General features: G+C 49.0%; 2 protein-coding genes and 1 long non-coding RNA gene across 4 annotated transcripts in view; 2 read left to right on the top strand and 1 right to left on the bottom strand.

Moving 5' to 3' along the window:
• LOC141581980 (uncharacterized) overlaps positions 1–22,242 on the top strand; it is a 1,111,619-nt gene that overhangs the window by 569,284 nt on the left and 520,093 nt on the right. The window lies entirely within an intron of this gene.
• Positions 1,021–11,895, top strand: LOC141581973 (synaptonemal complex central element protein 1-like). The gene is made up of 13 exons (XM_074389192.1): positions 1,021–1,122; positions 6,699–6,761; positions 7,378–7,437; positions 7,805–7,879; positions 8,531–8,578; positions 8,817–8,871; positions 9,574–9,663; positions 9,909–9,972; positions 10,698–10,764; positions 10,842–10,965; positions 11,037–11,147; positions 11,297–11,384; positions 11,605–11,895. Exons 1-13 carry the CDS (start codon positions 1,050–1,052, stop codon positions 11,680–11,682), a joined length of 996 nt encoding a protein of 331 aa, XP_074245293.1. The 5' UTR covers positions 1,021–1,049; the 3' UTR covers positions 11,683–11,895.
• LOC141581972 (cytochrome P450 2E1-like) lies at positions 16,523–21,405 on the bottom strand. The gene is made up of 7 exons (XM_074389191.1): positions 20,924–21,405; positions 20,369–20,529; positions 19,806–19,982; positions 18,801–18,942; positions 18,345–18,532; positions 17,717–17,858; positions 16,523–16,848 (listed from the first exon to the last, which is right to left on the bottom strand). The coding sequence occupies exons 1-7, from the start codon at positions 20,997–20,999 to the stop codon at positions 16,658–16,660; spliced, it is 1,077 nt and encodes a 358-aa protein (XP_074245292.1). The 5' UTR covers positions 21,000–21,405; the 3' UTR covers positions 16,523–16,657.

The following is a 22,242-nucleotide window of genomic DNA, read 5'->3' as shown; positions in this document are numbered from 1 at the left end:
CCCTACCCCAACCCTAAACCCAACCCCAACCCTAAAGCATAAACCCTTAATCCTGACACTAACCCCTACCCCCAGCACCAACCCTAACACCAAACCCCTAACCCTGAACCCAAAACTTAACCCTAAACCCCATTTCAACCCCATTTCAACCCCAACCCTAAAACCCTAACCCTAACCACTAACCCTAATCCCTAGCCCTAGAACTAGCCCTAACCCCAATCCCTAAACCTGACCCTAACCACCAACTTCTAACCCCTAACCCTGACACTAGCCCTAACCCCTAACGTTAAACCCTAACCCTAAACCCTGATCCTGACCTTCACCATCACCCTGACCCTCACCCTTACTCTGACCCTCATCCTGATCCTGACCCTCAAATGCTACCCTCTAACCCTAACCCTAAAACACTAAGCCTAGCCACTAACCCTAACGCCTAACCCTAGACCTAGCTGTAACCCTAACCATGACCCCTAACCTTGACCCTGACCCCGACCCTGGCCAGAGCCCAATCCCCTAACTCCTAACCCTAAACCCTAACACTAATCCTAAACCCTAACCCCCAACCCTAACTCTAACCTTAACGTCCTAATCCTAACCCCCAACCCTAACTCCCTAATCTTAACCTGCATAGCCGTGACTTCGTGAGGCTGCTGAAGCCACAGCGCCATGTGGAGTTGTCCGTGAGACACACGCTTCACAGGCAGGGGTGGCTCGGCACATGCGCATTGCTCGATGAGCGGGGCTGCAGAACCAGGGCCAGCCCCTAGGGAGGCCAGCACACCTGCCCGGGGGCACCAGGCACTGGGCCAGTGGCAAGCCTGGACGCACGTGGCCCTTGCTGGCTTCACGCCGGGTTAGTTGCCCTTGCGCCCTTACGCATGCGCACTAGCTTCCAGGCAAGCGCGCTGGACCGTTACCTTACCCCTCGAGAGCGCGCAGGACTGCATTGCGCAGGCGCGCTGCCCGGAGTCCCGCCTCCTCTCCCACCCCGCAGGGTTTGCTCCAATCAGGTGGCTCCGACGGCGGCGGTGCTGGCGAGTGGAGAGGAAATGGCCGGAAGGTCCCCGGCGTCAACTGCCGAGCCCGTCGCGGGAGCCGTGGACGGGGCGGAGAAGGCCGGAGGTAGTGGCGGGAGGCAGAGAGCCGTGCGCAGGGGGCTGACCTCACCGAGGCGGGGCAGGGCGGCGGCGGCTTCCTCGGCCCGGTGCCGACGGTGCCGATGGGGGCTGAGCGGGTTTCCTCAGAGCCTGCCGGGGTGAGGGAGCGCTTGCCGTCCCCCGCCTCGTTTGAAAGCGCTGCGCTGTGGTCGCGGTTGCTCCCATGTTGGTTCCTTTCCCTTGGTTTCCGCAGACTTCCCGTACGCCCCTCTGAGGGCACGAGGACCCCTCCCGACGCTCCCGGCCCCGGGGAAGCCCTCGCCCTCCTCTCCCCAGAACCGGCAGGCGTCCGGCTTTCCCGGACGGGGGTCCCCGCGGCCCGGCCTGCCGCAGCGGCGCCGCTCGCCGGGGAGGGGAGGGACGAGGCGCCGGCCGGACGCGTCCCAAGTGCGGGCGCGGCGCGTTCCCGCGGGTCTCCCCTCAGGGCGCCGTGGGCCGCCGGGCGCCGTGCGAGGACTCGGACTCCGAGTGCAGAGAGCCGCACGGGGCGTCCCCGCCGCCGCTCCGCGTGTCCCCGGCCCCGAGCGCGCCTGCGGCCCCGAGTCAGAGCGCCGCCGCGGCCGCCCCCGGTCCCACCCGTGCGGACGAAGGCTCGGTCCACGGCAGGCGCCCCGAATCCCGAGACAAGCTCAGCTCAGAAAGCGCCCGCAGTGAGCCTGGCACAGCGACGGCCCCGGCGACGGGCGAAGGCACCGGCAGGACGGACGCAGGCGCCTCCCTCTCGTTGAGTGCCCGGCGGCCCGCCGGTAGCGTGGCCTTCCGGGGTCGCGGCTCCACGCTCCTCCCGTGACCCAGTGTATTTAGGTGACATTCAATCGACACTGCCGGTGCCTCATTTCAAACTGCTATAACGGAAGTGCCATTATTTCTCAAAGTTTTCGAAACTAGAAGTTCAAGATCCAGGTGCAGTTCGGCCTCTGCTGAGGGCGTGTTTCCTGGTTACGGACTTCCGTCTTCGCATTGTGTCCTCGTGGGGGCGGATTTGCTGCAGATCGCTCTGGAGTCTCTTTTAGGGGCACTGGTCCCATCGCCGAGGGCCCGACCTTGATGACCTACGCACCTCCTAATGCAGTCACACTAGGGGGTTCGGATTCCAACATACGGATTGTGGATGGTGGCACGAACATTCAGTTTGTAGCAGCCAGCTATGGAAGAAATTTAAAGGACAGGTTTCCAGTTTCAGTCTGTTTTAAAAAGGAAACAGGGTTGTTACCTAGTTATCAGTGACACTAGATACATTTTACTAAAAGGTCTGTTAGTCTTCACCTAACTGGCTGCAGTTATTACAAGAAACGGGAATAAATGGGGAAAGGGAATGTTGGTGTTTCCATTTTTCTTCATGCTTTTTCACACATGCCAATTACTTGAATACTTTAAAACTTAATACAAAAATTTATGAGCAGTAATTTGTATAAGATTTCAGATGGGACCAAAATGAGGGGACTCCATCAACTCAAAAATAGGCATTTCATAAAATTTTATCCTTGATTTTTTTTTATGATTCATATCATACGTTGAGATATGAATCAACATATCCACACTTACACACATACACACACATCTTGGATATTAGCTTTGAATTAAGCTGACTTTTAACCATTTGAGTTTCTTTTAAAAAATATTTTAAAATCTCACCAACATATTTCAGCTAAGACGAATAGCTGCTTTTTTACAAGTACCTTTTGTTTTAAGAGGTGTTTTAACTTCAGGGTTGTGCTCTGTTGCCCAGACTAGAGTGCAGTGGTACAATCATAGCTCACTGCAGCCTTGACCTGGCCTCAAGCAGTTCTCCCACCTCAGCCTCCTGAGTAGCTGGAATCACAGGTGAATGTCACCACACCCAGATAATTTTTAAATTTTATTTATTTGTAGAGATGGGGTCTTGCTATGTTGCTCGGGCTGCTCTTGAACTCCTATGCTCAAGCAGTCCTCCTGCTTCAGCCTCCCAAAAGTGCTGGGATTATGGATGTGAACCACTGAACCTGTCCTTCATGTATGCATGACTTTTAATGGCTGTAACCAATTTCATCCTGTGTGTGTGCTATAACTTATTTAACAAATCCCCTAAGGTATATTTAGGCTTCTTGCAGTTTTTCACTGTTATAAACAATATAGTGATGAAAACCTTGCCCATTATCCGTATCCACACTTACTTAGGACATAGTCTTAGAAAAGAAGATGCACCCAAACATTTGATATTTACTATCAGAGTTTGTAAGGACACACCTTAATTTTGCGTATCTGGTTGACAAAGATGAACACATTTGAAAACACAGGTGATTGGTAAAAATGAAATCCTGGGCATCATGTGTACATCAATGGAGAGTAATCTGGTAATATCAATCAAAACTGTGACAAACTTTGATCAGGCCCCTCTGAGCCTTTTCAACCATGCCTCAGCCTTGACCTGTGATATGGTTTGGATCTGTGTCCTCACCCAGATCTCATGTTGAATTGTAATCCCGAGTGTTGGTGGTGGGGCCTGGTGGGAGGTGGTTGGATCACAGGAGACCAGTTTTATTTAGATAGATAGTCCCTATCTTTTAACTAGATCTCTGAGCTCTGGGAAGAGGCCACACTGAATTCCGGGTCTCTAAAAAGGGAGAATTATGAGGCTAGACCACATGGATGCTTTTAGAGTGCACTTAAAAAACTTTTTTTAAACAAAGATTTCGAAGTGTCTAAAATATATTCTTCCTTAAAAACCCAAAAGTAGCCTTTGTTGCAATAACTATTAAAAAAAAATCAGGTAACACAATACAAACACAAGCAGTTTAAGAGCTGAGATGAACTTGTCTTTTTACACTCTTAGGGCTGGATAAGGAAAACAGTTTTCTCTGCAAAGGGAGTCTGGTGCCTTCTCTGTTTTCTTTAAGGAACCTCAGGTTATTATAAACTATTTTAGGTCCCTCATGCAGCAGAGGATGCAAGAGAAAGGAGAAACAGCAGAAGTAGATGAAGAAAACAGCATTCAGTCAACTGAGCAGAAAAAAAATTTTTTTTACTCATAAAACACAGGGTCCTAGGAGAGAGAAAAAAGAAAAACCGTGAAGGCTTTTTTTTTTTTTTTTTTTTTTGAGGCGGAGTCTCACTCTGTTGCCAGGCTGGAATGCAGTGGCATAATCTTGGCTCACTACAACCTCTGCCTCCCAGGTTCAAGCAAATCTCCTGCCTCAGCCGGCCAAGTAGCTGAGACTACAGGCGCATGCCACCACACCCAGCTAGTTTTTGTATTTTTAGTAGATAACGGGGTTTCACCATGTTGGCCAGCATGGGCTCGATCTTTTGACTTCGTGATCCACCCGCCTCGGCCTCCCAAAGTGCTGGGATTACAGGCGTGAACCACAGTGCCCGGCCCATGAAGGCCTTTTAAATACACACACCACATACACACACACACACACACACACACACATCTTGGATGTCAGCTTTTAATTAAGCTGACTTTTAACCATTTGAGTTTCTTTTAAAAAATGTTTTAAAATCTCATCACCATATTTCAGCTAGGACGGATAGCTGCTGTTTTACAAGTAGCAAGTATCAAACCAGAAAGATACTGATTTAGGAACCAAACCCATGCTGTCACGGAAAAAGAAGAGAAGCTTAGCTATGGAACTGCATTGTGGGGTGACAATCCTTGCTCTTTCAGTTTGGCCTGGCTAGCAAAAAGGTGGCCTTGTTGTGCTTGTTTTGTAAATAAAGCCCCTTAAGTAGTCAAGATGAAAAATCTTCCCCTCACTTTTTTCCTTTTACTGGCCATTTTCCCCCCACACCACCCCCTTTTTTGATGGGAATTTAACCACTTTAGAGGCCTTGTTCCACATAATTTGGAACTTTCCTTTGGATTTGATCAAGTGAGATAGAATTGGTCAAACCCAATGGGAAAAAGACCAAAACAACAGCAAAAATAGAAACAAACACCCAAAAAACCCAGTTAGGCAAAACAAACATGGTCTCACAACTTGTATGATTACTGAGCACTCTAATGGAAAGGAAAAATTAAGACCAGCTGGTTGTTAATCTTATCTTTAGCCAAGACAAACCCCAATTTAATTACTTACCTAAGGATGGGTCTTAGGCTGAAGACTGCTGTCTATCATCTTAGAAGCAGGGAAAAAACCCTCAAACTTGTCTTCCCTGTTGTGAGCAAGTTCCAACTACAAGAAAGAAGAAAGAAAGAAAGGAAAGAAAAAGAAAGGAGGAGAGAGAGAGAGAAGAAAGAAGGAAGGAAGGAGAAAGAAGAAAGAAAAAGGAAGGAAAAGAAAAAAAAAAGGCAAGAGGGAGGGAGGGAGGAAGGAGAAAAGAAAAGAGTTGTACAGAAAAATATACTTTGGATCTCAAACAAATTTTGGAAGATGAGAGATTCCCTGGACAGGGTGCTTCCAGACCTCAGCACATTGTTATATTAGTTTGAGACATAAAGATAGCTCAAACTGCTACCAAGCACTGATAGGGTATTTGTCAAAGGTCGGGGCACTACTACTCAGCATCCCTTTGTGGTTGCCAAAATGTGAAAACCAAAAATCTGAGACAGGTCTCAGTCAATTTAGGAAGTTTATTTTGCCTAAGTGAGGGACGCATGCCTGTGACACAGCCTCAGAGGTCCTGATGACGTGCCTGGGGTGGCAGGGTGGTCAGAGCACAGGCTGGTTTTGCAGTTTTTCGGGAGACATGAGACGTGAATCAACATATGTAAGATGAACATTGGTTCGATCTGGAAAGATGAGACAACTTGAAGCAGTGGGGGGAGGATCTTCAAGGTCATAAGTATATAAAAGACAAATGGCTGCATTCTTTCGAGTTTCTGATTAGCCTTCCAAAGGAGACAGTTAGATATCCATTTATCTCAGTGAGCAGAGGGATGACTTTGAATTCATTTATTTTCAGATTTATTTTATAAAAAGATTGCTTTTCCTTTCACAATATTAATGCCATAAATAGTAATTTATTCGACCCACTAATTTATTAGAGTGGTAAAAATAGGTTCCAATAATGATTATAAAAAATTAATATGAAATACTATTTTATGGGGAGATTTCTGATTTGGTATTGGTTGTATATAGGAAAGCTATTTGTATTTATATATGCTTTAACCTAACATCTTAATGCATTTTGTTACTAATCCTTACGGTTTTGTGGAAAACTCTCTAAGAACTTCCTAGATTATGCCATCTGCCAGTTACAGTGATTTTTGACTCCTTGTTCCAGTTTTTTATGCCCTCGTTTTTTTTTACTTGGTTTATTACATCAGGAGCTTTGACCTTACTTTGAATAGCCTCAGCAGTGAGAGTACACCCCTGCCCCCACCCAGAGTTTTACAAAGAGGATACCTGAAATACTTTTACCCTAATAGGGAACAGTTGACCGTGGAGGAGCCCAATTCATCTAGCGTACCATCCACCTCAGGACAAGGAGCAGGGGTACCACTCTGGCTGGATACCTGCCCTTGGCCCACCTCAGTCCCAGTCCAGGGCTGTCAGATCCTTCCTCTGGCCTCTCTCCCTGCTGGAATCTGAAATGTTTTTGGTTTTGTCTCCACAGGGCAGGACATATCCTCACAGAAAATTGAAGACTTGATGGAAATGGTGAAAAAGCTGCAGAAAGGTCATGTGTCTCATCCGTGTGAGGCTCAGCCTGAAGTTTGGGGCCAGGCTGATGTGGGGTCTGACTTGGGAAATAATCCTCTTCACCTTTTCGTTTTTTAAAAAATTAATTACTTAAACTAAAAATAGGGCTCCATGATTCAAAATTAAAGAAGTAAAGGGGTATAGAAGGCAAAATGTTTTCCAAAAACCTTGTCCCAGACTTCTTGCCACTCCCTCTTTGCTCACTAGGCTCCTGCCAGCCATGTTCCCACCTCAGGGTGGGTCTTTGCACTGACTACCTCCCACCCCCACCCAAAGAGCTTCAGGGCCTGCCCCCTGCCACTTGATTTGGGGTCGTCATGACACCTTCTCATGTCTGAGGAGCACTTCCCACCTCTTTGCTCTTTATCCTGCTTGCCCTACTTTATTTCTCTTGAACAGAGTTACCACAGCTCCATTCGGTATCTCATTGTGTCTATTCCCAGTCTCACCCACCCAGAACATGAGCCCTGTGAGGGCCCCACACAGCACCTGCTTGCAATAGGTACTCTGTTGCATGAAAGCAGCAGAGACACAAGGCTGGCAACCACCTCACCTCTACCTGCTCTGTCAACTCAACCGCCTTTCTCCTGCAGTGGGAAGCCTAGAGCCCCAAGTTGAGGTCCTGATTAACCGGATTAATGAGGTCCAGCAAGGTGAGTTCAGGGGCCTTGGCTGCCAGCTAGGACCAGCTACATGGTTTGTGGGGCTCAGTGCCAAATGAGAGTGCACGGTCCCTTGTCCAAAGTTACTGGTTATTCGCAGCAGCGACAGCAGAGCCTTAAATTAAGTACAGGACATTTCTGCATGCAGCTGCCATAGTCATATTGCCATGATCCTGGCCCTGCTCTCAACAGAGCCTGGCAAGAAGAGCCTGGACCCTGGAAGCCTTGTTTCCTACTCTATAAAATTTAGGCAACTATAGGTTTACCTGAAGGCAAATGAGAAATGTCACTGTTGGCAAGAGAATAGTGCAGCTGGAGGCTGCCCTCACACACAATGTCTTTCTGATCTTTGATGAAGCAAAAAAGAAGGCCAATGAAGACCTAGAAGAGGCCCAGACCATCTGCGAGGCCCTGCAGAAGGAACTGGACTCACGTAAGGGAGCCAGGGGTCACCCAGAGGTCCCCACAGTGTCTCAAGCCTCCCCAGATGATCAGCATCCTTGCCATGGCCAAGGGTCCTGTACCCTCTCCTGCCTCATGTCCTGCCGATCTCCCCCTCTCCTCTCTGCTTGTGGGAGTGTTAAGGAAGCACCCTCCAACCTCACTCCCACCTCAGGGCTTTTGCCAGGTGCTGCCTGTGCTTCCATGGATAATACAGGTTCCTCTTTTCCTCATGTCATCAGCTCTGAGTTAGAATGTCCCCAGACAAGATGGTTGGCATTCCCTGGCCACCCCATCTAGAGATGGCGCCCTGCCTCCATCTGTTCACGTGCCCCTCCCTATTCGATATGTTTCTTCACAGCCCTTAATCTCACTTCATGGGTGTTTGTGTATTTTCTGCCCTCCCCACGTAAAAGCATGGGCATCCTGCAGGGCCTGCACAGCCACCCTCTATCACTGTGAAGGCCCTTTGGTGCTTACAGGGAATGTGGGCACCAGAGGATAGGGAGGGGCTCACCTCGGGGGGTTCACATTTGGGTTGGGGGCAAGGCTGTGCCCAACTTCCCATATGACTGTGAGCAAGCTCCATCCCTGAGGGTGCAGTGGGTAGTCCCTGATGCCCAAATGCATCACTGTTTTCCAGTGCACAGAGAGAAAGTACGCCTGAAGGAGATCTTGAACAAAAAGCAAGGTATATGCAGCTCCCCTCTCTCCAGGCTTGTGCCTTTGCCACCCCACAGAAGCCCACTCTCCCTATGGCAGCTGAAGCCTTTCAAAGCTTGCCTGTCTCCTGTAGCTTCCACCAGACTTGCAGTAAATGTTAAAGCTCAATTAGGTGTCCACAGATCTGATGTGATCTGGCCCTGTTCCCCCTACCACAACCCAGTACCCTGACAGGTTCTCATAGGGCCCTGTTGCTCTCCCTGTAGAGACCCTGAAGATCCTCCGGCTGCACTGCCAGGAGAAGGAAAGTGAGGCACAGAGGTAAGAGCTTCCAGCTGAGCCTAACTCTGCCCCACCTCTTTATTCTGGTGGAGCAGAAAGAGGCAGGAAGATGAGTGTCAGACCACAGCTCTCATTCTGCCTCTAAACAATGCAGTGTCCAAAGAGTGTCTTTCCCCTTGGGCTCCGACAGCAGGCAGTAGTGTTAAGGGTAACTGTCTCGATGGCATAGACACTCATTTGCCAAATTACCAATTAAATTTCTTCAGCTCGTTTTTGTTCTTTGCCTTTTACTCTTTGTCGTACTCCTTGGCTGTCTGTTCACTCATCTGTTCATTTAGGCATTGAACCAACCATTTGTCCATTGTCTCTCCATCCATTATCTTTTATCTACCCAATTATTTGTCCATCCATTTCCCCACTTCCTGAATGCTTATTTAGCTTGTTTTCTTACCAGAGGCCCCAGGCCCTGGCACACTGAGTTTTCAGCTCTTTGGGGAAACCAGATGATATGATGTGTGTGCATTTGCTCACTTGACCATGTCTGCACTAATCTCTCTTAACATGACAACAGTACTTACAGGGGGCAAATGCTCACATTACCCCCTACCCATCACATGTTACAGAGAAGAACCTTAAGGTAGGAGGGAAAAAATAGCCTCAATAGAGGGAGGCAGAAGCCCCAGCCCAGCACCCTCTCAGGGCTTAAGAGAACATGGCTGAGGGCTGCCTTGCCTCTCCCAGGAAGCATGCCATGTTGCAGGAGTGCAAGGAGAGAATTTCTGCTCTGAACGTAAAGATCGAAGAAAAGAAGGAAAAACAGAGACAGCTGAGGTAAACCTTAGCACCTGAGGCAGGGGGTTTGGATGGCTGGTAGTTGGGGTATAATATCAAAGATGGGGGTTAGAAGAGCTGGCTACACTGAGCCTTGGAGGGTTAAGGTGGTGAAGATGCTCCCAGTGGAGCAAGACCATGGGCAAAGCACCCCGATATCTGTGCCAGAAGACTCACAGACATGAACAGGCTGTGAAGGTGATGATCTCAGCCCATATCCCTTCATGCCTGTGGTTGGCCCCCAGGTTGGCTTTCGAGGAGCAGCTGGAAGATCTGATGGGCCAACACAAGGACCTCTGGGACTTCCACGTGAGTCCCTCAAAGCCACTCCTCCCACTTCCACATCTTCCGTAGCAGCGCCAGGCCCAAAGGGCCGCTTCCTCTCACCTGCCACATCCAGTCCCTGAATAAGCCCTGGTGATGCTAAGATCAACATTGCCCAGAGCCAGTCCCTTGTCACCACCCTCGTGGCCCTGCTACCCCTCCTGGGTCCACTCAGTGGCCAGGGGGATCTCTGATCAAACCAAGGTCAAGTCTTCCGTCAATGTCCGTGGATATGTCTGGGACCATCACGGGCACAAGGGAGACAGTGAGGATAAGCAGCCAGTGTTTGCCCCCCAGGAGGATCCCAGGCACTGAACAAGAAAATAGACAGTGAGTGTTAGAAGGGAAGGGCTCAGTGAGGAGGCCCCACGAGGACGGAGGGGAGTAGGAAGGAGCTGCAGAGCCTAACTGGTACCTGACCCTCCAGAAAACAGCCAAGACTCGCAGTGTTTGCTGGTTTCTCTGTTGTAAATAACAATCCATGAGCCTCCCCACTGCAGCACTGCAGGGATGTAGGGTGACAGAAGGGCACAGGGAGGGAATGGCCAGTGCCATGGGCCTGAGGCTGGCTGTGGCTAGTATACACAGAGGGGCAGAGTTGCTGGAAGTGAGCCACGGTGAGCAAGTACAAAACAAGATCCAGATAGCCTTCTTCGAGGCATGGGAGAAAGCCAAGAGGTGTGGACAGACCTCTTTTCTGCCCGCCTCAGAGGCCAGAGCGGCTAGCAAGAGAGATCTGCACCCTGGACAGCAGCAAGGAGGAGCTGCTCGAGGAAGGTGAGGCCAGGGAAGGTGGATGGCCCTCATCTGACCTCACATACCCTCGTGTGCTCACTTGCCCCTTCGTGCTGCAGAGAAGCTGGTCAAGGTGAAGCTGGAAGATGTGAAGCAACAGCTGTGCTCCCTGTGTGGTGCTGAGGGCCCCTCCACCCTTGATGACGGCCTCTTTCTCCGCAGCCAGGAGGCAGCAGCCACAGTGTAAGATGTGGAGGTGAAGGCGGGGGAGGAGGGAGTGGCCAGTGCTAACCACCCCCTCCTGGGCCCCCCAGGCAGCTGTTTCAGGAAGAGCACAGGAAGGCTGAGGAGCTCCTAGCAGCTGCTGCCCAGCACCACCAGCAGCTGCAGCAGAAGTGCCAGCAACTGCAGCAGAAGCGGCAGAGGTGTGCGTGGAAGCCCTGTCCCCTCAACCCCCACCAGGAAAGTGACCAGTGTTGTATCTCCTCTCTCAACCTTCTGTCTCTCTGACTCTTGAAAACCTCTTGGCGCCCTTTCCCTTTCTTCCTTCCCCATCCTACCTCTTCCTGTCTAGGCTGAAGGAGGAGCTGGAAAAGCATGGGACACAGGTCCCTGCCCAAGCCCAGAGCACACAAGAGGAAGAGGCTGGCCCAGGAGATGTGGTAAGCCCCAGAACTGGGTGTCAGGGAACAGAGACGGCTACTGAAGGGATGGGGGAAGGGCAGGAGGACAAGGGAGGGTGTCGTGGGACTCCTCAGAGGATGGTTTGTGGGGAGAGGCTTTCCCATAGGCTGTCCACCCAAGGTGGTGATGGGGTAGGAGGCGACCGTGTGGCCATGGGGGTGACTGTAGATTCCCATCCTGAACACTAACCTCCTGCAGGCCAGTTCCAAGCCCCTAAAAGCCCATGAGGAGAAAGACCTGGAGCTGCACACCGAGCAGGGCTTGCTATCCTCATAGGCCAGGAGGATACTCTCCACCCCTGACCTTGGCCCAAGGCGCTAATAAAGGAGCTATTTTGATACAGCCTGTCTCAGCTGAGTCTACTGTTGAGGAGTAGGAGTCAGGCTTAAGACCTCCAGGCTCCTGTGACTGATTGAAGCCTATGCTTAACTCAGCCTCTTGGTCTGGGCCAGAGACACACCACAGGTTTTCAATAAATGCTTCCTTAACCTCCTGGTCTCCGGATTGCTCATCTCTGGGTCCCCAGGCAGAGGGGCGCACACCTGAGATGCTCCCACAGTGTGCCCAGGAGGTCTGGAACCCACTTCCATGCACACATACACACACCTTGTGGTTATTTCTTCAATTCCTTCATTACAGGTCTGGACTACAGACTCCCAGAAATCAAAAAAAAAAAAAAAAAAAAAGAAAAAAAGAAAAATGAGAACCAGTGAGCTGGGATTCAAAATCAGTCAGTTCCATATGGTAGTCCCCACCAGTTAGTTGTGTAGTTTGTGCTCTCAGAAACACAAAATGTATAACTAAGGCACTTTTGGACGGGAACATGATAGAAGTCCTCAGCGTGCAGGGAGTCAGTCAACTACGATGTAAATCATGTGCCTCTGATGCATGTTTCAAATTCACTGAAAAGCATTGACCCAATTAAGGCCAATGATGGGAGTCAGTCTGCATCTCCTGAATCAGAATACATTGAATTAATGATAGAGAGATCTCTTTTCTTGATAGGCTCCCAGACCGGGTAGACCAGTGACATGGCAGAGTTGAGAGGCTCACTGGAGAGCACCATTTCCATGGAAAAATGGAACGTGGCAAAGTACAGAAATTCTTCAGTCAGTTCAGGAGAGAGGAGTTCTCTAAGATGCCATTAATCATACCTGTTTTTAAACAAGCTGGCTTATATATACACTATCCAACATGACTTTTAAATCAAGTGGAAGTTAGAAAGTATGTTGAACTGAACGGCAATGAAGACACCACATTTTAAACTGCAATTGAGTAAGCCCATGATTAGAAGGAACTTTTTAGCTTTTGTTGGTTCACTACAATTTTTTTTAAAAATCAACCAGTTACTCAGTTAAGAATAAAAGGTCTTTGACACAGTTCAACACCTATTCATGTGAAAAAAAAAACTCATAAGAAAGTAAATAGGCAATTCCCTTAGATTTATTTGTTAGATGTTTAAAGAATTTCATGTTGGGAATAATTCAAGGATGTCTGCAATATTCAAATACTATTTATCACACTGAAAGTTCACTATAATACAGTGAAAGAGTTAAGACATGGATTTATGGCTATATGCTTTATGAATCTAAAATAATCTACAGATAAATTTCAGAACATCTAAATGAGTGTAAAAGTTTGCTAAATATAGGTCAATTTTTTATTGCATTTTAGGTTTGGGGGTACATGTGAAGAACATGCAAGATTGTTGCACAGGTACACACATGGCGGTGTGATGTGCTGCCTTCCTCCCCATCACCTAGATCTGGCATTTCTCCCCATGCTATCTCTCCCCAACTCCCCACCCACCACTGTCCCTCCCCTGTTTCCCCCCGACAGACCCCAATGTGTGATGCTCCCCTCCCTGTGTCCATCACTCATAGGTGGTTGTTGAACAATATAGGTCAGGCGTCCCCAAACTACGGCCCCGTAGGCCGCATGCGGCCCCCTGAGGCCATTTATCCGGCCCCCCCACTGCACTTCAGGAAGGGGCACCTCTTTCATTGGTGGTCAGTGAGAGGAGCACAGTATGTGGCGGCCCTCCAACGGTCTGAGGGACAGTGAACTGGCCCCCTGTGTAAAAAGTTTGGGGACGCCTGATATAGGTCAATATTTTTAAATCACCTTTATGTCTCAGTGCTACAGCAAAGGACCCACAAAATACATCACTTAAGAATCTACAGTTGTGGGGCAGGTGCAGTGGCTCATGCCTGTAATCCAAGCACTTTGGAGGCCAAGGTGGGTGGATCACCTGAGGTCGGGAGTTCAAGACCAGCCTGACCAACAGGGTGAAACCCCATCTTAAAAAAAGAAAAGAAAAAAGAAAAAGAATCTACAGTTGGTTGATAGAAAAGGATACAATGAACCAGTAACAAAGTAATGATATGCATCAGATAAGGATAACCATCTCAGCCACAGGCTGCCTCACAGTGAAGGATCGGGAGAGGCTGGTATGAGCTGTATTTTTCGTCTTGCAAGGTTGTGTCAGGATGTACTTCCTCAGATGAGAAACCAGCTGTGTGCATAGAACACCTCAGAATGGGGGAGCTGTTCTGGTTCTCTACACTCTATTTGGAGCCGTAGTGAGGAGTATAGTGTAAGCTGAGCTGCTTATATACCCTGCTGATCATGTAGACATATTCTGACTGTTAACCAGCTCCCAACAGAAGATCACCTATGTTTTCACCAACAGCAGCTGGGAACCTGTTTAATCGTCAGTTTTACTACTACCAATAACAATGGTGATGAGAAGGTACCAGCCACCCTGAAACTCAGCTTGGATTCACTGAGCAGCAACCAAAGTCATTTGCTGCATTACAATGGAATATTTTGGTTAAATAAAATTGTAAGTGCCATTAAAATATAAGCCACAGATAAGGTAAAGAGATTATAATTATATATACATATGACAATATAGGCTTAGCATCCACAATTTATAATAATCTCCTGCAAATTCACAATGATAAAGAACTCAATACTAAATACAAACCAAGATTTGAAGAGGTAACTCACATAACACAAACTCCAAGACCAATAAACACATGGAGACGTGTTCAACGGCACTACCCATGCGGGAAATGCAAGTAAAATACTGGCATAATGCTCCTATTGGAAAATGGCCCAAAGCTTCAAGGTTTGTCAATGAAAAATAAGCATGGGAGAAGCAGCCTTGAGCCCTCCTGATCAGCATGGACATAAAGGGTCTCTACCTATATTTGTAATAATTTGTTTCCTCAGAAAATCTGATATAAAAGCTAGATGGTAGGTACACAGGTGTTTGTTGTGTTTATCTTATACTTGTCTTCATATATAAAATAATTTACAATAAAAACGTTTAAAACATTACAGAAAAAAAGCTAATGTCATGGGCAATCATTGCTGCTAAAATAAAGAAATTAAGTAGCATGTGTAGAATGATTTCATTTTTGAAACGATGACAATTATGTCATCTGCAAACCTAAATATCAGAGGGCAGGCACTGGATGGGACTGGCCTGTGAGTGGTGGGGTTTTGGACACTTTTCATTTTTTTCTGTTTCTTTTTGTAGTTTTTATTTCCTTCTTTTTTCTTATTTCGAATTTTTAAAGTTCAACTTGTGTTGCACTTTTTAAATTCTTACTTTTTTTTCCGAATAAAATTGCATTCATTGTAACTCTACAGTGCACCAACCCTTTATTCCATCCTTGGAGTTTAGGGGAAAATGTGATCCTGGCCTCAGGAAGTTTAGTGTACAAAAAAAAAAAAAACACAGGAAACAATTCTCATACGAAGGAAGCAGTTAAATTCTTCACATTTAGGTTTGGGGAAGATATCCCAAATACAGCAAAGCAACATATTTGTGTAGCTGTATACTTCAAAGAACAGAATGGGGTCAGTTAGGAAACCAATTTGAGATTAGAAAGATTCCACTGAGATTATTGTAACAGGGTTTAATTAATTGAATTTTGTGGATTTCTGAATTAAACTTTTATCTCATTTAAAGTCATATGAGAGCCTTTAACTAGAGGCTTTTATATCTTAACAAAGTCATATCCTGTAAGTGTTAAGGGTCAGCACCTATCAGTGTTCCCATTTGATGCCTGTGCTGAGGTAACAGAGTAAGAAAGGAAATTCGCCCTTGCACTCACACAATTCTGTGATGGCTAATACTGTCAGCTTGATCGACTTGAAGGATGCAAAGTGTTATTCCTGGGTGTATCTGTGGGGGTGTGGCCAAAGGAGATTAACACTTGGGTCAATGGATGGGGAGAGACAGACCCACTCTCAATCTGGGCAGGTATCACCTAATCAGCCGCCAGTGGGGCCAGAATAAAGCAGGCAGGAGGAGCTGGAAGAGCAGACGTGCCGAGTCTTCCAGGCTTGTCTTTCTCCCACGCTGGATGCTTCCTGCCCTCAAACATCAGACTCCGAGTTCTTCAGCTTTCAGACTCTTGGGCTTACACCACTCTCGGACCTTCGGCCACAGACTGAAGGCTACACTGTCGGCTTCCCGACTTTTGAGGTTAGGGTACTCGAACTGGCTTGTCCACTCCTCAGCTTGCAGACAGCCTGTTGTGTGAGTCGATTCTCCTAATAAACTCCCTGCATGTACACATCTGTCCTATTGGTTCTGCCCCTTCAGAGAAAACCGACTAATACAAATTCCCCACCTCAGTATGTTGCTGGCACTGAAGTGATGTGATCCTAGAGGTAAGAGCTTCTCAATAATATGAAAGTTATATTCAAAACCTCTCTGTGGCCAGGCACATTGGCTCATGCCTGTAATCCTGGCACTTTGGGAGGCCGAGGAGGGTGGATCACCTGAGGTCAGGGGTTCCAGACCAGCCTGACCAACATGGTGAAACCCCATCTCTACTAAAAATACAAAAAATTAGCTGAGCGTGGTGGCATGCGCCTATAATTCCAGCTACTCGGGAGGCTGAGGCAGTAGAATCACTTGAACCCAGGAGACGGAGATTGCAGTGAGCCAAGATCTAGCCACTGCATCTGGCCTGGGCAATAAGAGCGAAACTCCATCTCAGAAAAACAAGCAAACAAAAACCTCTCTCTGTAAGAATCACTTCAACAAATAAGATATTCCATGATTTAATGTACAGATAAAATAATCATGTGATGATTTGTTTATATTCCAGGAAAATGTTTATTTTCAAATATTCATATGCAAAGAAAGGAATGGGGTTGAGGAATCCTGACCTCAAACAATTTGAAAACTTGCTTGAAAGCGGGGGGCTCAGGAATGAGTGTGTCCTCCTTACACCCACGAGCGAGGAAGGGCACAGAGTTTGTAATGCGGGGGAATGCGGCCAAACCCAATCGTTACGGGGCTGAGGTCGATGACCTCTGGGTCCACGAGAGACTTCAGATTAAAGTGCTGCAAAATGGCAGACAACAGCAGAAACAGCTCCATGCGAGCCAGGCCTTCTCCAGCACACACCCGTTTTCCTGGAAGTAACAATGGTACTGATGAGACGCTGAGGGAGTTTCAGAGACACGACACTGTTAGCAGTGGGGTTGGCAGAAGCGGGAGGGGAGGCTGTGGGCAAACGGCATCACAAGGCAGGGCCCACCCCCTCGGCCCATCAAAAGCAGCGCAAAATGTGCTCGAGTGGAAGAATACCAGTGACATTGACTTATCCAGGGACCAGGCTTCATACAACCTCAGTCATCCAGAGCTCAACTGCAAAAACCTATGTTAGGTTGGGAAGACCTTCTCTGCCCAGTAAAGAAGGCACCCCCAGGGTTCACCAGTGATGCCTACAGGAGGGAAGTAGTGCCCTGTTAGAAGCTGGGGCTCCAGCACTGGGGGGTTAAAAGTATAGAGTTGGTTGTGTGATCTTCGTTCACAGCAATCCCTGAGATGAGGCCCTGGGAAGGCGGACAAGTGCCTCAAAGAGTCACTGAGTCACACCCCAGGAAGGCTTTGATGCTTCCTGTGATGATTCTAGGTAACCAAATGTTAGATTCTGTTTAGCAGCTCTGGTTTAAAATTAGGAAGAATTGGGTAATACGGTTTTGAGAACTTTTCACTAAGTCTTGTTAAAATAGAAACAGAATTTAGCAATGAATAGTGTAAAACGTCTAGTCTTTGGGAAAAAAAATCCACCCACGACACTTCATTCCCAGGATTGCTGCTGGAAGATGTTATGGACGTTCTCTGACTAGGGAAGAGCACATGTGGGTGTCATTGTCAATAGACACAGGGCACAGGGGTGTCAGTGCAGGCCTGGGATGAGGGCAGAGCACACGTGCAGTGGAGGTGAGGCCTGTGAGCTGCTCCTCAAGGGAATGTGCTGCCTCTGGACTTTCTCACCTGTGGAAAATGGCTTGAAATAGTCACTGTACTTGAACTTCCCATTTTCATTCAGGAAGTGTTCTGGCTTAAACTTTTCTGGATCAGAAAATTCTTGGTTGTCATACAAAACGGAGTCCAGACTTGGAATTATGACTGTGCCCTAGAAGAAACAAAGATTGTCTCAGTGAGTCACATGAACAAAATGTGGGCTTTCATCTGGAAGCCCCCGGTGAAGAATGCTGCTGTGGGTGTTATGTGATACACGGTAGCATATTTCCAGCTGAGGGAGTCGCTCAGGGAAGGACTACACAGAAGGCGGTCAGGGGTCAGGTCTAAACGAAGATAAGATCACAAGATTGACTCCAGGGCTGGTTGTGACTGTTTGCTCCTGGCATCAGAGTTCATGAGTCCCAGGGACTGTCCCCGGAGGCACTTTTGCAGACTTCCTCCACCTGTCTGGTCACCAGATGGATGTGAGCAATGCAGCGAAAGCGGCACTCCACAGGGTGGGAGTGGGGCCCAGCTCCTCCATTCAGTGCCCCCTGACAAAGGGAAGGGTCTTTGGGCCCCCATCCTGCTCCCTGGCAGGAAGGCAATGAGCGGATAGGCCGGTGTTCATGCTGTGTGCTCCAGGCTCATGCTTGACCTTGGGGATGACGTATCCTCTGAAAATGGTGTCTCGGGTTGCTTCATGGGGCAGGTTGGAGGGCACGAGGTTGATGAACCGCTGAATCTCATGCACCACAGCGTCCATGTACGGCATCTCCAGCCTGTCCTTGACGGCGGGGACTCGGCTTGGCCCAATCACCCTGTCAATTTCTTCATGGAGCTTCTCTGCCAAGACATGAATGGGACAAATTTAAGGAATTGGCTCCTGGCCAATTGGACATCCACCCATCTAGTCAATCACCCTTTTATCCATCTACTTGCCTACACATCCATCCACCCCTCCATCCATCCACCCACCACCCACCCTCCCATCCATCCATCCATCCATCCACCCACCCATCCCCCCATCTAGCCATCCACTCTCCCATCCACCCACCCATTCATCCAACCATCCACCCCGGACCTGTCCGTGTCCCGCCGGTCACCTGCCTACCTTCGATCTCAGGGTATTTCATGAGAATCAGGAGCCCATATCTCAGAGTGGTGCTGGTGGTCTCTGTCCCCGCAAAGAACAGGTCAGCCACGGTCACAGTGATACCGTCCATTGTGTACAAGGGTTCTGCACTGGGCTTTTCCTGTGATGCCAGAGATAGGCAGGAGGAGAAGGAGCTGCTTGTCTCCCTTCAGCACAGAACCAGCCACCTCCCAGGTCCACAGGGACAAAGGAGACAGTGTCCAAGAGATCCCCCCAGTGGAACTGTGACTTGGAGCTGTGAGAGTCAGGGTCATCTCCACCTCACAGCCAGGGAAACTGAGGCCTCAGGAAATCTGCTGAAGGCAGGATGGGGCTCTGCTTCCCTCAGTAGCACACAGGCCATCCTGGGAGAGGTGAGATGTCCCTGACCTTGGTCACAGCTCAGGCAGGAGCTGAAGGGCTCCTGCAAACCCTCCTGCTGCAGAGCTAGTGTCTGCTGCTGTGAGAGGCCAAACTGTGGAGGACATGCTCAGGCAGCCCCGGGAAACCAGTGTGGATCCACATGTTCTTGAGCCACAAAAGGACAAGACAAGGGGACAAGGAACTTTACCATGCTGGGCAGGGGGCAGGGGATCCTGAGGGCTGCAGGTGAATGAAGCTGGGGAGGCCCGGAAGTCCTGAAGCTGTGCACAGATGGGGACTACCTGCCCACAAGGAATGCTGGGGGCTTCTCCTCAGACAAGACGCAACTCTCAAAGTCTGCGGACTAGAAAGGGTTGGGCAGCAGGGCCTGGAAGGGGCTAAGGGGCCCACCCACGCCACCTCGAACTGCTAGGCCAGCTTGGCAGCAAGGCAGCTGACTGGTGCCAATGGTTATGCTGAAGCGAAGGGTGTGTGTGTGAAACTGACAGCGTGCTGCGGCCGGAGCCATGCACTCCAGCAAGTTCAGGTCACACTGCAGATCCAAAATGCACGCTCCCTGCCCGCCCCGGAGAGCCCGCCTCTTGCAAGGGCTGAGCCTACCTTTTCCATTTCCACCAGCAGGCAGTCAGTGAGGTCCCGGGGGCAGTTGGGGTCCAGAGATTGATGGTGCTCCTTCACCCTTTCAGACACATACTCTTTTATTTCAGCCACATTTCTTATGACTTTTCTATGGCTTCCAGGCAAGTAGTGTAGATAGCTGGAAAAATTATTGTAAAGCTAGGGAGAGAAAAATATTTTACTATTTTTTTCCGGATGCAACATAATTGTGTATGTTGGACCAACAACTTTCTCCAAACCTGAATTTGTGGCTGAAATAATTGTTTATTTGGAATATTTTGGGTCAACAGTGTCCTTCTTGGGCACCATTCTCCTCAGCAGTGCACATTCTGTGGTGCAAATGTGCACACAGAGGTCGATACGTATTCTAAGGTTAGCAAAGGGTGCATAGGACCCCAGATATGTCTTTGGGAAGAATATTTGGGCTCTCCTTGAAGCTATGTTCTCTGGCTTTTGCAGTCCTATCACATATAACCTGAATTTTCCTTCTTTTTCTAATGTAAAGTGTACAATTGATGATTGATGAAAAAGGAACATGGCTTCACCTGGAGCCAGGGAGTACTGAGCAGGTAGAAGTTCTCATTAAACAAATGCATCAACCTCAGAAACTTCTCATCATCGTACTCGAAACGCGTGCGGAAGAGGATGTCAGCTATGACGTTGCAGGGTGCGCAGCCGACGAGGAAGGTGGGGTCGAAAGGCTGGCCTGGAAAACAGGCAGACAGGCCGTCAGGGGATGGGCGCAAGGAGACACGGGGGCTTCTCCGCCCACTCAGTCACCTTCTGGGGCTCACCCAGGCCTGTGAGAAGGCACCCTGAAAACTGGTAATCTACAAAAGATAGCGAATGTCTGAATCTGTTTGGGTCTTCTTCACTTTGTGACAGTATTTAGGATATGAGTCACGTGCTTAATGGCTACACCTGCTCCCTGAACTGTGTGGCTGGAAACCAGAGTTGTAAACACAGTGTCTGGGGACTCATGAGACCCTCTCCTAGTCCGTAGGTCCCTGTAGTTCAGATGTGGTCTAGGGGTCCCGGCCGGGGCTCCCCGTACCCCTGGCCTGCATGAGGACGGCCCCTGCTGGGCAGCAGATACACACCCTGGGTCTTCCTGAGCGCTTCCACCAGGAAGTGGGCCTCCCTCTGGATCCGATTCTCGTTGCCTTGTTTGCCCATCCCGTAGTTCCGGAGGGTGGTCAGGGAAAACCGCCGGATGTCCTTCCAGGTGGGCCCATTATTGAAAATGATTCCTAAGGCAGAGGGGCCAGCAGAGGGTTATTCCGAAGGCCCATTCGGGGGAGAAACGGAATAGAGAGGGCCTTGGAGAGCAGAGCAGGTTTGCAGGTGTGTAAAGAAGTGACAGAGGGGGCATGGGAGCTGCCAGCACAGGCCACTTGCTGGTCAGGTTTTGGGGGAAGCCTTTCTGGGGTCCCCGCAGTCTGCACTGTGGTTTTTGATCACATTTACCCTCTCCTGGGTGCTCTTATTCATGCTGCCAACTCACCTTCTTCCTTTTTCCTTTCTGCCGAGTCTTCCCCATGTTAAATAAAACCACATATGGCCACTCCAAAAACACCTCCCACGTCTTTCCTGTCTACCAACAAAATTCTTGAAAAGCCAACTATTCTGTTCTCACAGGTTTTTAACCCTCACATCACACACGCCTCAACTTGCAGCTCTCCGGCTCCACAGCAAGTTTCTTCACTAAATTCTGGCAGGTCACACAAGCCCCTGACTGTGCAAAGCATCAGAGCTGGGAAACCTGTCCCTTCTGAGCTGTCAAGGCCTGGCCCTGCCCTGTCTGGATCCTCCTGGGAGTAGGAGCACATTTGGCATCAACACATCTAAACTTTTTATTCTTTAAGAATGTTGACACATTCCCATCTTTCTCTCAGCTAACTATAAACCTGTTTATTTTCTCCCAGACAGGAACCTTGAAATTATCCCTCTTCCTCTACAGACTCCCAGCCACACCCCGCTTCCACCTCAGGGGCCCCCCTTCCACCTCAGGGGCCCCCCTTCCACCTCAGGGGCCCCCCTTCCACCTCAGGGGACCCCCTTCCACCTCAGGGGCCCTCTCTGCCTTGCTTTCTGGGTTCCTCTTGTCCATCATCATTGCCTCAGTAAATACATTTCGGGTACCTCCTGCATTTCAGACATCCTGCCAGCTCTGGGCATTCTGCAGTAAACAAGGGTCATATCTTATGCAGCTTCATTAGCTGATTAACCACTGACCACTGACCACTCCTGGGAGGCGCCTGCAGGGTGCTTAGAAAGTGCCTTGGGAACCCGTGCTCACCTGTTCCAGAAGCAAGGTTGGCCGGCCTGAGAGGGGTGGGGAGCAGATGAAATGAGTCTGGACAGAGGGTTTCATTTCATCCTGAATAGTAGGAGGAAGGACTAACAAGACTGAGGAGGT

This window comes from Saimiri boliviensis, chromosome 18 (genome assembly GCF_048565385.1).
Source record: "Saimiri boliviensis isolate mSaiBol1 chromosome 18, mSaiBol1.pri, whole genome shotgun sequence".
Classification (NCBI taxonomy): Eukaryota; Metazoa; Chordata; class Mammalia; order Primates; family Cebidae; genus Saimiri; species Saimiri boliviensis.
The sequence above is the reverse complement of the archived record's forward strand: the minus strand, read 5'-3'. Positions and strand labels throughout refer to the sequence as shown.

Excerpts from the sequence above, each read along its gene's own strand:
- LOC141581973 (XM_074389192.1), top strand. The coding sequence starts at position 1,050 with ATGGCCGGAAGGTCCCCGGCGTCAACTGCCGAGCCCGTCGCGGGAGCC. Across the intron at positions 9,973-10,697 it reads AGGACCTCTGGGACTTCCAC|AGGCCAGAGCGGCTAGCAAG; the intron begins GTGAGTCCCTCA and ends TGCCCGCCTCAG. Across the intron at positions 11,385-11,604 it reads AGGCTGGCCCAGGAGATGTG|GCCAGTTCCAAGCCCCTAAA; the intron begins GTAAGCCCCAGA and ends AACCTCCTGCAG.
- LOC141581972 (XM_074389191.1), bottom strand. The coding sequence starts at position 20,999 with ATGGGCAAACAAGGCAACGAGAATCGGATCCAGAGGGAGGCCCACTTC. Across the intron at positions 19,983-20,368 it reads TCAGTACTCCCTGGCTCCAG|CTTTACAATAATTTTTCCAG; the intron begins GTGAAGCCATGT and ends TTCTCTCCCTAG. Across the intron at positions 18,943-19,805 it reads TGCTGGTGGAAATGGAAAAG|GAAAAGCCCAGTGCAGAACC; the intron begins GTAGGCTCAGCC and ends CTGGCATCACAG.